General features: G+C 49.9%; 1 protein-coding gene across 5 annotated transcripts in view; it reads left to right on the forward strand.

Annotated features, from left to right (window-relative positions):
• The window catches only part of PACS2 (phosphofurin acidic cluster sorting protein 2), a 97,576-nt gene that overhangs the window by 26,236 nt on the left and 58,010 nt on the right, over nt 1-13,330 (forward strand). For 4 of the 5 annotated variants that reach the window (XM_075003566.1, XM_075003567.1, XM_075003568.1 and 1 more), the window contains exon 2: nt 5,944-6,031. In XM_075003566.1, the coding sequence (XP_074859667.1) occupies nt 5,944-6,031 (88 nt within the window). Of the gene's footprint in view, nt 1-5,782; nt 5,802-5,903; nt 6,032-13,330 lie in introns of those variants that run through there. The other variant, XM_075003570.1, reaches the window with a different exon arrangement.

A 13,330-nucleotide genomic window follows, 5' to 3' on the forward strand; every position in this document is an offset into this window, starting at 1 on the left:
CTCTACAAGAGTAGAGGCCTGTTATATGATGGTTCACGCACCACTCCCTGTTCAGGGCGTAATGCCAGGCAGCAGTGTGGTCTCCTATCCAGGCCTTCCTGTCACACTCATTTCTCAACCGGCGAGGGACAGTGTGGTCTGGGCAGGGCAGTACTGCCAGCAGCAGCTCAATGAATTCTGACCCTTCTCTGTCAAACCTGCTTGTGGGGGGGAGTCTAATGGAAGAAGAGGTGGTTACTTACCTTTTTCTAACTGTTGAAGATGTTTTGCTCATGTGCAATCCAAATCCCACCCACCTTCCCTCAGCTGGAGTATCCTGGGAAGAGGGAACTGCACAGGCAGTGAGTTGGCAGGAACAGAGGTACATTGCCATAAAGGGTCCCCCAGATGACCTGGCAAGCAATGCATCTAGACGAACAGCTGTTACGAAAAGCAGGTAACCGTCTTTTTTTGAATCCACTGTGGGTGCTCTGCTCCCAAAGGGCCTGTGGCTGCAATTAATACATGCCTGAAAAAACTTTTTTTCACTTTTTTCCTTAGCAACCATTAGTGTCCTCCCATCTCTTGTTTCTAAGGATGTTTTGATTTGTAAAATAACCAATGGAAGCTAGACACATTAGACTTGCAATAATAAACATGCTGACTGCACAAATGATTTTTACACTATGGCTTTTTCTGAATCTCCTCCTCTGCTAGAGGGTATAAACGCTTCATTATTCTTGGTGTAAAGAGCCCTTTAGTACCAGTTGTCCAGCAATCAAGGATAAAGAAAGCAGATGTATCTCGTGGTTTTTTTTAAACTGTTGTTTCCCTGATGGCTGTAAAAGAGGCTTTCTCCGGCAGTGCTGCATGGGTTTGATCAAAGCTTGTAAATGACAAATTGAAAGAATGTCCGTGGAGAACAGAATGCCCCTTGTATATTTTTGTGTGCTAAGAGCACAATTGTTTCTTTACATACCTTTTTCTGTCTGATGCTTTGGGTATGGCGGACAAGAAAAGTTTATTGTTTTGGGCTGTCAACAGAGACAATGCCTGCTCTGTTGTATCTCTGCTCACATCACCTGACTAGCCACAGCTCTGTGGGTTTTGGCAAGCTGGAGTGTGAGTGTTCTCCAGCTACAGTATTTCAAAGAGAACAAACAGCATCACAGCTCCCTGACTCTGCTGCAGCTGGCATGTGCTTGACACTTGCCATTTCTTTTGGGATGGGGTGTGGAGTGGAGGTCTCTTCCCATTTCTGTCTAGAGTAGGAGACAGATTTCTCTTTTCTGGTTCTTACTGTGTGCCAGGACTAATTAGATGTGCAGTCAAACATACTGGGTTGCACTCTCCTCTTCCACTATTTCTGCCTTTCTGTGCTGTTCCCTTCCTCACTTCTCCTCAGATGGGGTTCCCTCTTTCTACGTGAGAGCCTCCATGCTCTACTTTGCCTTCTCTTACTCTGGCCAAGGGGCTGTGTTGTTTGGAGTTCTACACTGCTGCCCATTCCTGCTGTATCTGAGCTGCCTGTATTGTATTCATCTGCACAACACCCCGCCGGCAGGGCAGTCATCCCTGTTGTACACATGGGGAAAAAGCAGCCCAGAGGTACTAGGATTTGTCCAGTGTTGCACACCTTTCTGTGTAAAACAGCTGTAATGCAGTCGCTTGGGAACTTTGTGGTTCCCTGGATCTGTTCCCTTTTGGGAGGGGCTAGTTCTACATGGACTAGAGCTTTTAATTTTTTTTAGATTGTTTAGGTTCTTTTTTCCCGGCTTTTGTCTGTTGCTGGGGGTAATGGGTGGAAGAGGGTGTCGATGTTGTGAGCCACTTGTGTGGTGGAGCATGCATAGACCTCCCCATGGAGCCTGCCAGAGAGAGAGGTTACTAGAATGGTGTCTGCGCTCTCATCGTAAAGGGCTGAGTGCGCTGCCTTGCCAGTCTCCAGTTTGGCTGATAGGAGGCATTTCGCTGTCTTTGGCAGGGAGTGTGTGCTGCTGGTCCTGCTGCCAGTGATAAACACCAAGTAGTTAGAGGAACTCTGGAAACTCAAGACAATATTGGCACCAGAGCATATAGAATAGTTAAGAGTAAGTTAAGGTTAGAAATTGTTTCTGACTATTGGAGGAAGGAGGTGGTTGTGGCAAGTGACCTAGCTAGTTTGAAGATGGAGCTTGATGGGTTTGTGACCAAGACTGTATGATGGGGTCACCTGCAGTTGCCACCCAATGACCTTCCAGCCCCGTGGTCTTAAGTTCATGCGCTGCTTGCAGGAGCGGCATCCAATATGATATGGATCAGTTCTGCTTTCTTCTCTTGCATTTCCTGCTCCAGCAATGTATAGCTGTACCAAAGACTGGCTTCTCTGCTCTTCAGAATGGGAAGGAGGCAATGGATCTAAAAACTGTTTGCCCCTTACTCCCAGCTGTTGCTAGTAGCACAGGAATGTGCTTCGTATGTAGCAGCATCTATTTTCCCAATGTCCAAGCAATTCTCAATGGCTGTGCTATACCTTGACTTTAGCAAAGCTTTCGATACAGTCTGCCACAACATTCTTGCCCATAAATTAAGGAAGTATGGATGGGATACATGGACTGTAAGCTGGCTAGATCGTCAGGCCCAGTGAGTAGTGGTCAATGGCTCAGTGCCTGGTTAGTGGTCGTTTTCAAGTGGAATGCCCCCAAGGATTGGTTCTAGGGCCAGTATTGTTCAATATCTTTATTAATGACCTGGATGAGGGGATGGACTGCACCCTCAGCAGATTTGCAGAATACGCTAAGCTAGGGAGAGAGCTAGATACATTGGAGGGTAGGGGCAGAGTCTAGAGTGACCTAGATAAATTAACGGTTTGGACCCAAAGAAATCTGATGCAGTTCAACAAGCAGAAGTGCAGAGTCCTGCACTTGGAATGGAACAATCCCAAGCACTGTTACAGGATGGGTGCTGACTGGGTAAGTAGCAGTGCATCAGAAAAGGACCTGGGGATTACAGTGGATGAGAGGCTGGATATGAGTCAGCAGTGTGCCCTTGTAGCCAGAAGGCTAATGGCATATTGGGGTGCCTGAGGAGAAGCATGTCCAGAAGATCTAGAGAAGTTATTATTCCCCTCTACTTCACACTCATGAGGCCTCATCGGGAGTATTGCATCCGGTTCTGGTCCCCCCACTCCCACCCACCGTATAGCAAGGATGTGGATGCATGGATGCATTGGAGAGGGTTCAGCAGAGGGAGTGAAGATGATTAGGGGGCTGGAGCATATGACCTATGAAGAGAGGCTGGGGAACTTGGGGGCTTATTAGTTTGCAGAAGAGAAGTGTGAGGGGTGATTTGATAACAGCCTTCAGCTTCCTGAAGGGGGCTCTAAAGAGGATGAAGAGAGGCTGATCTCTGTAGTGACAGACAGCAGAACAAGGAGCAGTGGTCTGAAGTTACAGAGGTGTAAGTTGGATGTTAGGAAAAGCTATTTCACCAGGAGAGTGGTGAAGCACTGGAATGAGTTACCTAGAGAGGTGGTGGAATCTCCATCCCTGGAGATTTCTAAGTCCCACCTTGACAAAGTCCTGGCTGGGATGACTTAGTGGGGTTGATCCTGCTTTGGGCAGGGAGCTGGACTCCATGACTCCTGAGATCCCTTCCTGCCTGGGATTCTATGATTCTGTGATAAGCAACAGAGGAGTGAAATGGATCAAGCTTGTCAGTTTCACACTTGCTGCTTCTGCCTGCATTGCAGGGGGGCAGTCCCTTATGCAGTTTTGTGCCAGGGAGTGGAGTGGGATATGTGAATTGCTCACCAGATTGTCTTGTCCTCCTTTGTGTCAAAATATTTTTCCATTAATCAGCAAGTCTGTTGAAGCAGACTGACAAGTCTGCCATAGGTGAAAGGAGTGGCCCCCAATTTTTTTTTTTTTTTTTTTAATGTCATGCCCATCTTTTCTGTAATGTCATCTGTCTTTGCCCCCCTGGGAGCCAGGAGCCAGACTGCAGTGGTGGGGAGGGGACGGGACTGAGGGCAGGATCTATAGCCTTGGTTGGGGCAAAGGTGGCATTTGGAGCCAGATCAGAACTCGGTGGTGCTTCCTCCCTCCTTTCATGGGGGCTGACCTGGACCCTGCTATGTGCCTCAAGGGACTATGCTCCACTGTTAGGGAACTCTAACCTATGGGCAACATCGAATTGGAGCAAAGCAATAAGGGTGGTTTAAGCGGGGCCCACTAGGGCAAGGTGACCTGGTGGCTAGTTCCCCATAGTACCTAGGGGCCTGAGTTGTCCACTCACTAAAGGCTGTAGCTTCAGTTTGGGCATGGTTCAGAGAGTCGGAGAATTTTTGTCCTTTTTGGGCAGGAGGGTATCCTCGGGATTCTCCCCCTTTGTACCTGAGGGAGGGGTTAGAGGCTGTGTCCTCCGGTGGCCGACCCAGGAGCAGCTCTAGCTTACACCCTGAGGGTGTCAGAGCCAGCAATTACTTCTTTGCTGGTCATCCCTGAACTGGGCTAGCTTCTCTCCTTCTATCCTGCCTCCAGACCTGACACTGGCAGCAGGTGAAACAGGGTGGGGCTGATTGGGCAAACAGGCTATGTTTAGCCCCTGTCCTGCCATACCTTCCTCTCACACTCTTACAGCTGGGTACTGAATCCTTTTCACTTGTGGCTTTTCAGATCTGGTCCTTTTGTGAGACCAGAGGCTGGTGTAACTCATGCTGAGCAACGACAGTATCTGTGGCATCAAGGACCATCAAAAGAAATCAAGGACCAACAGCCCAAGTCTGGAGAGTAACAAGGATAGTTCCACAGAGTCTGTCATTCTCATAGCGAGTAGCGAGATAGTATTTAATGGTACCATGCAAACCAAGCCAAATGGTAGAGTTGTATGGATTATATGTTTGCTTCTAGGAGAAATATACCTGGGAGCTGTGGTATGAACTGATATCTGACAAAAGGGCTCAGGAAATCAGGATCTTCCCTGAGCATGCAGAGAGGATGGGCTTCTTTCTGGCCCGCTCCAGTATTGACGCCTAGACACTAACACTTGTGTCTTTTTATTAACACTTGTGTTGAAATAATTCAATCTGTGCTCAGACAAGGAATTATTTCAGTGCACAGTTTTATCAGATCACTAATGACATCACACAGCATGAAGAGGGGACACCTGATTAAATTAGTAAGCAGCAGATTTAAAACAAACTGGGAAGTACTTCAGACAATACATAACCTGTGGAACTTGTTGCCAGGCATTATTGTGAAGGCCAAAAGTGTAACACCATTTAAAAAAGAATTAGCAAAGTTCATGGAGGATCAGTTCATCAGTGGCTCATAGCCAAGAACATCAGAGACCTAATTGTGTCTGGATATCCTTAAACCTCTAACTGCTAGAAGATGGGGCTAGTAACAAGGATGAATGGCTCCATGCATTGTCTTGTCCTGTTAATTTCCTCTGAAAACATCTGGCAAAGGACAGTGTCAGACAAGATAGTGGGTTAAATGATCCATTGGTCGGACCCAACATGGCCATTCTTAGGTTCTCAACAGCTTTGACCAGAGCAATGTAACTGTGTGGATTGTGACACTGCTTTCATCTGCTTGGCATGCCACCAATTCTGGACGGAGAGAAGAGCTTAAATCCCTCTCAGGTTTTTCCACTGGAGTGGCCAGAACTGATGATTAACTTTTAGAAGAAAACGAAAACGAGTTGTCACAGAGGTAGAAGTAGATCTTTGTGGGCCAGGAGTTGCAAACTGAAACCAAGCCAGCAAACATGAAAGCTTACAGCCCTAAACACTGGATGTCTGGCCTAAAGAACTGGTAGCTTTTTAACTGGGGTAATGGGTCAGTTGTCAATTCTGTTCTCCGGTACATGAAAGGAGGAAATTCATCCCAAGAGCGTTGCTGTGTTTCCAGGGTGCACTGACTTTGCTTTTCCTTTTCCAGACATGACTCACATCTGCTTCTCTGGTGGTGTTGCTTGCAGGTTGTGCACCTTGACTTTGAAGAAACTGGTTGTCTTAAAGGAATTGGATAAGGAGCTCATTTCTGTGGTCATTGCAGTCAAAATGCAGGTAACTTACATTTAATACTTAGTCTTAAATGGTAAGTGCAACCCAACAGTTGGAGCATTAAGTGCTGAACTGTCAAGGAATATGAAAATTAAGGTTGCGTTTTGTAATGCGCGGGTACAAGGAGATACTTCCTCTTCCACAAATACAGCAGGCTGTCTAGCCATTACACAATCTTAGGAACACAAGTAAGACCTTGACGTTTTTTCCTTCCTTGTGTTGTTTTTCTGTCGTAATATTTAAGTGTATCTTTACAGGGTGAATTTGACCTTCCGTTGCTAAGACCAAAAGTAACTAGTATGAAACTCTGTTTATGTTGTGAACCCTCATTCTGTTAACTTCACCACAACTCAACCTCATGACCTGTTTCACATATTGCATCTCCTCACGGCAGAGCAAAATTTCCTCCTCTTCCCCGCAGATACATTAGGGCAGGGGTCGGCAACTGAAAGAGCAAGAAGAGACTTATTTTTTTTAATTCAGTAAAAAACTCCGTAATTCAAGAGCTGCAGTGCATGTGAATATGAGATGGTCCTTAACAAATAACATCAAACCATACACTTATAACTTGTACTTTAAAAACAGCACACACACAGTGATCTATAATGTGATACATGTTTACTGCAGGACGTCCACCATTTATCGAAAATAATCAGGAGTTGATAACTTTGCAATTAGAATGTCAGGAGCCATAAATAAGTCCTTAAAGAGCCACATGTGGCTCCAGAGCCGCAGGTTGCAGACCCCTGCCTTAGAGCCAGTCGCAGGTAGCTTCAGAGGGATAGGAGTTTTAAGATGCTTCCTCTTGCACTTTGAAAGGATTTCTCTTACAGTTTTGGCTTTGTGATAATTACAGGCTCACTTACCGACTGCTGTCAGACCAACTGTAATACATTTCAAAGGGGTAGATGGTGATTATAAATTTTCCCCGCAATGCAAGGGAGTTAATGTTGCGTGATTTTAAAAATGTGTATTTTAACGTATATGAATTTGCACTGTAATGGTTATGTGGACCTGTAAATGTGTAAATTAGTCCATTGTTTTATATGTAAAGTAGTCCTGAGGGAATGCTGCAGTTATTGCATATGGAGCCGTAGTAAAACTGCAGCATTCCAGCAGGGCTGATACATTCTGTATATACATATCAGTGTGCATGTCGTCAGGAGCCAAGCTGGGAAGGAATGGAGTCCATTCCTGATCTACTTGTAAGCGCAGCCCAGTCTACAGGGACTCCAGTTACTGAACATCTTGAACATTGTTTAAAAGCTGAGGCGATTCCAAGGCATAAAACCTCGTTAATCTTGATCTGAAGTTAATGAAATCTGCTCCTGCAGCCAAAAATCATGCAGAGGACATACTTGTATCAAACCCACAGGTGGTCACTTGAAGTTTAAACTTAGTATTCACCTTACAAGAAGATCCAGAACATTGAATGCAAAGCTGCAGATTCAACCAGCTGTCACTGCCACTCTGAGAGCCGCGAGAAACTTTGCTACGAGCTCATCTCTGCATGGGGAGGCTGTCAGTTCGTCCTCTCCAGCAGGCCCTTTCAGCTCTGTTACTCTTTGGACTACCAGTTCTGTTCCTTCCTCTTTAAATCAGAAAATGTTTCCATCACACATTTCTCCATTCCCTAATGAACAGGCATCCAAACAACTTTGTTTGCTCTGTGTCCCTCAGGCCCTTCCAGAATGAAGGAGTTCATTCCCAGAACCCCTGTGCCAGGGTACCGGAGTACAGAATTCAGTGCTCCCTGTGAGAAGGTTGGCAGAAGGAAAAACAGTGCACAGCTGCCAGCATAGCAGGAAACAGTTTGTGAAGCCAGTCACACTGCTCACCATTTCTGTGCAACACCGTTCACAGTATATGGCCAAGAGGAGCTGGGAATATCAAATACATTAGCCTTTCCTATCAAAACTTGAGCTTATTGGTGTTTGTGTGCACGGCGTGTGCATGTTTCCTGGAGCGTGTCTCAGTCCCACAGCTAAGCTACCAGCTCTCCTATGTGAGCCTAAAGGGGGATGAAGGAAGCTGGTAGTTGGGTGGCTTTTGGAGATTTCGGGCACCAGATGGAGAGAACATCATTGGCGGGAGGTACGTGGGGAGCCATGTAGTACCTATTCCATAGGAGTATCACAGGTCTGATTTATGGAGCCCAACAAGGACAAATGTAAAGTACTCCAGTTAGGAAGAACTATCACTTGCACATGCATAAAATAGGAAATGACTGTCTAGGAAGGAACATTGCAGAAAAGGATCTAGCTAAATATAAGTATATAAATATAAGTCAGCAGTGTGACACTGTTGCAAAAAAAAGCCAATGTTTTGTATTAACAGGAGTGCTGTGAGCAAGACATGAGAAGTCATTCTTCTGCTCTACCTTCCACTGATAAGGCCTCAACTGAAGTATTGTGTTTAGTTCTGGGAGCCACATTTCAGGAAAGATGTGAACAAACTGGAGACAGTCCAGAGAAGAGCAGCAGAAATCATTAACGATCTAGGAAACATGACCTATGAGGGAAGATTAAATAAACACAATTTTTTCATTCTGGAAGAGAGAAGAATTTAGAGGGGGTGTAACTTTTAGATACCTAAAAGGGTGTTAGAAGGAGGAGGGCGAAAAATTGTTCTCCTTGGCCTTTGAGGGTAGGACAACGAGCAGTGGTCTCAAATTTCAGGAAGAGAGGTTTAGGTTGGATATTTAGGAAAAAATTCATAACGGTTAGCCTGTGTCTGCACTACAACATGCTTTCGAAAATACACGTTGAAAGACGGCCTTTCGAAAAGGAGTGTCCACACAGGCAAACAGGGACCGAAAGTCCGACATGCTGCTTTAGAAGGCCCCTCCGCTCTTTCAAAAGACAACATCCACACAGCCCAGGGTGCTCTTTCGAAAGTGCAGGGTCGCATGGCGGCCAAGCCCTTCCAGGGCTGTCACCAGCCACTCCTTTAAAGGGCCTGCCCCAGGAGCCTCAGCCTGCGCGTGCTGAGGGCTGGGTAACTGTCCCCAGGCAGGCAGAGGGGGAGCAAGCAGAGGAGTCACCCTGGGCCAGCCCATGGACCCCGAGTAGCACCTCACCCTGACGCATTGAGGCTGGCCACGGTGCTGGCCATGGTGTTGCAGCAGCTTCAGGTGGCCACCCTCTTGGAAGCCATCCTCAGGGCACGATGCCCTCTCCCAGTCACCTGGGCCATCTGCCGCTTGTGGCGCTTCCCCACAAGCAGCGAATTGTGGGACCAGCTGGTGCTGGAAGACTGGGGCGATGACCGGTGACTGTGGAACTTCAGGATGACCCAGGGGATGTTCCTGGAGCTGTGCCATGGCTCGCCCCAGCCCTCCTTCACCGCTACACCCGCATGAGGCCAGCGTTCCCACTACAGAAGAGGGTGGCAATTGCTTCAGGAAACTGGCCACCCCAGACAGTCAATGATCCATGAGCCACCAGTTTGGGGTGGGCGGGGCCATTGCTGGGGCTGTCTTGAACAAGTTAAGCCATGTCCAGGTCACACCCCATCCCAGGGAGAAGGGTTCTCCCTTACAAGGGGCGCTGTTGGGAACCGGGGATGGGGGGCCCTTGCCAAGGATGGGGGAGGAAACAGGGATAGGCGGGCACGTGGGGGAAGGTGTCCCAGGGAGGCATGCCCTGTAGGAGATAGGGATGGGTGGACACACTGTTCCCTAATCCACATTCTCACAAGTGTGCTCTCCCCGATGCCTTGCAGGTCGTCATGGACATCTGTGTGGGTTGGGCTGGTCTGGCCTGGCTGTGCCTACGATTCCCAGTGTTCTGGATCTTGGGGCTGGGCTGCCAGATGGCCGAGGGGACCCACATCCCCTGGCGGGAGCTCTCCATCAGGGACACCATGATGTCGCCCTGCAGCTTTGCCATCGCAGCCTACCCCCTGCAGGCCTGGCTCATGAGGCTGTTCGCAGGTCACACCCAGCCAACACAGGATGTTTTTAACGAGAGGCTCAGCCAGGCCCAGAATACAGTGGATTGGGCATTTGGCCACCTGAAGGCGTGCTTCCGATGCCTCCTAACCAGGAGGAGCTGGGCCTCCCCAATGTCCTGGTGGTGGTCAGGGCATGCTGCAGTCTGTACAACCTGGTGGAGGCTGAGCAAGAACCCTTTGTGCAGGGGTGGGCTGCTGAGGCCAGGCATGGATATGAGCTGCTGCACACTGCCCCATGCCACCAGGCCCAGCGGGACGGGATGTGGGTGAGGGAGGTCCTTCATGAAACATTCATCTGGGAACCACATTGAAACCCCCCTTGCATGTGCAGACACCACCACCTCACACATATATGCGGGGGACACAGGGGTAACCACAAATAAACCACTTACTGCACACTTAACAATGTGTTCATGTTCATGACAGTAGAAACTATTTACGGGGGGTTCGGGGAAGCTATTTACAGGGGGTTGGAGGAACTATGACCTGGGCATTGGGGGGAGCTATTTGGTGGGGGTTGAGGAACTACGAACTGGGGGGTGGGGGTAACTGTTTACAGGGGTGGTGTGGGTCAGGGTGGGTAGACACCAATGCCGCAGAAGGGCTGGGGGTTGGGGTGGGGGGCATTGGGCTGGGAGCATGGGGAGGTAAGGGCATGCGTGGGCCGCACAGGGGGAGAGTGGGGTAGCAGGGGATCTGCCTCCACATGGCCAGCCCTGGCCGGGAGCATGTGGGCCAGCTGGAGGAGGCCAGCTGGGGGGAGGTGGGTGGCACCAGGGCAGCAAGGTTGGGCTGGTGGGGGGGGGGGCAGTGCAGGGGGAAGGGTGACTGACAGGGGGCTGGAGAAGTGGGGGAAGTTTAAGAGGGACTGGTGATGGAGGGGTGGGAGTGGGAATGGTGGGTGGGGGAGCGGCTTGTGAAGGGGTGGCGGGTGGGGCCAGGTGGTTCATGGCCTGGGACAGGGAGTCCAGGCTTGCTGCCACCCTGTTCCAGGCTTGCTGCTCCATTGTGAGCCACTCCCACAGCATGCCCGTGAGGTCCAGCAGGGCTGCGGTGTGGGAGGGGTCCCCTGCCGCCGCCGCCTCCCTGCCTTGGTGGTGGCAGCAGCCCTGTGCTGTCACTGGTTGGGGTCTGGGTCACTCACCCTCCATGGATGGGGCTCATCTGGCCCATGGATGGGGCTCATCTGGCTGCCAGCTGCTGGAGCTGTGGAGACAGAATGGGATGGAAGAATGGGCCATTAGTCACATGCAATGGCCTCTGTGTCCCATCCCCATCCCAGGGGCCCTGCGATGTTCTGATTCCCAGGGTTCCTTTCTTGAGTGACAGGGGCGTGGTCCCCCCGCATCCCTCCACAGCTGTGCAGCTTATGGCTGTGCTGCATGCCGGCCCCCTGTTGCCACCCTAGGTAGGACTACACGCCCCTTCCCTGGTTCCCAGCGCAACCGTCATGCACAACACCTACCTCAGGGTCCCTCCAGGAACTTGGGTGAGGCACAGGTAGAGGGGGCCTGGCTGGACGGCCCGGAAGCAATGACAAGGGCCCCCTCGCTTGTGCACTTGTCATAGCTGATGGTGTAGAGTCTCCGGCCTGTCTGCAAGTGCCTGGTCCTGGATGATCCTCGCTCTCTCTCCTTGTCTCCAGCTCAGTCTCAGGCTCCTCTGTGTCCAGGTCAATGGCCGGAGGTCCCCTCCTTGGGCCCAAGGAGGCGGTCCAGTTCTTTGTAGCAGGGGTAGCTGGTGGGCGCTGCCCCCGACTGTCCAGCTGCATCCCAGGCCTTACAGTTGCCCTGGTGGAGCTCCTTAACTTTGGACCTCACCTAGTCTGGGATGCAAGTGGGGTGGCCCTGTCAGGTGACGCCCTTGGAGAGCTGCTCAATTGCTGCAGCATTGCTGCATTGGATCCCTGTTTGGTGCAGGACCTCCTCATACTTGCATAGGGAGATGAGGTCCTGGAGCTCGGCCTCCGTCCAGGAAGGAGCCCGGTGATTAGAAGCCTGGCTCACCTCCTGGGAGGATTTCCCTGGGGTGGGCTGGGGTCTGGCTGGCCAGGGAGCGTGGCAGGCTGGCTCTGCTATTGTGGCATTCAGCAGGCTGGAGAGCAGCATGGGTTCCCTGCTGCCTGCACATGCTCAGCCTACTGCCTAGGTCTTTGTGGGAGCCTGCATCTTTGAACACAGGCAGACGCAGGAGCCATAGAGCTCCACTTGTGCTGTGAGTGGCGCCGCCGCCTGCCAGCTGATCAGCACCACGGAGGACTCCTTTGTTTAAAAGAGTCATCCGCAGAGCATCTGCTCTTGCTCCCTTTTGAAAGGGAGCACTCTTACCACTGCGGGAATGGAGGACCGACTTTGACGGAACGGCGCCATTCTTTCACGGTTCATTTTGAAAGATTGTGGTTTGTGTGTAGATGCTCCATGGGGAATGTTGGAAGACTGGCTTCTTTCAACATTACTTTCGAATGTACTTGCTTGTGTTGTCACTCCTTTACAGTGGTTGAGCTCTGGAATAAATTGCCTAGGGAGGTTGTGGAAGTTCCATCACTGGAGGTAATTAAGAGCAGGTTAGGCAGACATCTGTTGGGGCAGTCTAGATCCAGAGTGAGCAAAGGTCCTGAGCTTTCATCAGATATTTGCGTGTCTATCTGCTTTGAAAGCAGAGGTGCATGCAGGAGGCAGCTGTGTTGGGTCCTTTATTACATAGCCTTTGCATGGCATACCCACTAATGTTGTGCTGTCACAACTGGGAGGAGCTCTCCACTGACAGAACATCAGTGTTGCTAATTGTCATGGTTGCAGGTCTGGGAATCTCCTCTTTCCGCTTCCCTATTTGCATGCACGCCCTCTTGCCTTTGCTTCTGCCTGGGTGGGGTTTTCCAGGTCTCCCATTCTCAGAGCAAGCCCCGGGCTACAGTGTCGCCTGCATCCACCAATAACTCACAAGCAGGTTTGGCTGAATTCCGGCACTGGATCAGTTGTATACAGAGACCAGACAGCTTCTTAAAAGTCCAGGTAGTGTCTGTTACTGGTAGAAACAAAACATGGCTGCAGGCACGTCCCCTGCCTCCAGGGTTGCAGTCCACAGGTTGCATGGTAAGCAAGCCTACCTTCTTGGGACAGCCCTTACTGATTTTAACAATACAATTTATTAGGTGATGAGCTTTCATGGGATAGACCCATCTCTTCAGATCTGAAGAGCCAGACTGCAGGAGCAGGGAGAGACCTGAGTATGTTAGTTGATAAGGTGCTACAGGACACAGACTAACATGGCTGCTCTCTGACACTGAGTGTAGCACTTTAAAGACTAACAAAATGATTTATTTGGCGATGGGCTTTTCGTGGGACAGAC

The sequence above is a fragment of the Carettochelys insculpta genome, chromosome 9 (genome assembly GCF_033958435.1).
Source record: "Carettochelys insculpta isolate YL-2023 chromosome 9, ASM3395843v1, whole genome shotgun sequence".
NCBI lineage: Eukaryota > Metazoa > Chordata > Testudines > Carettochelyidae > Carettochelys > Carettochelys insculpta.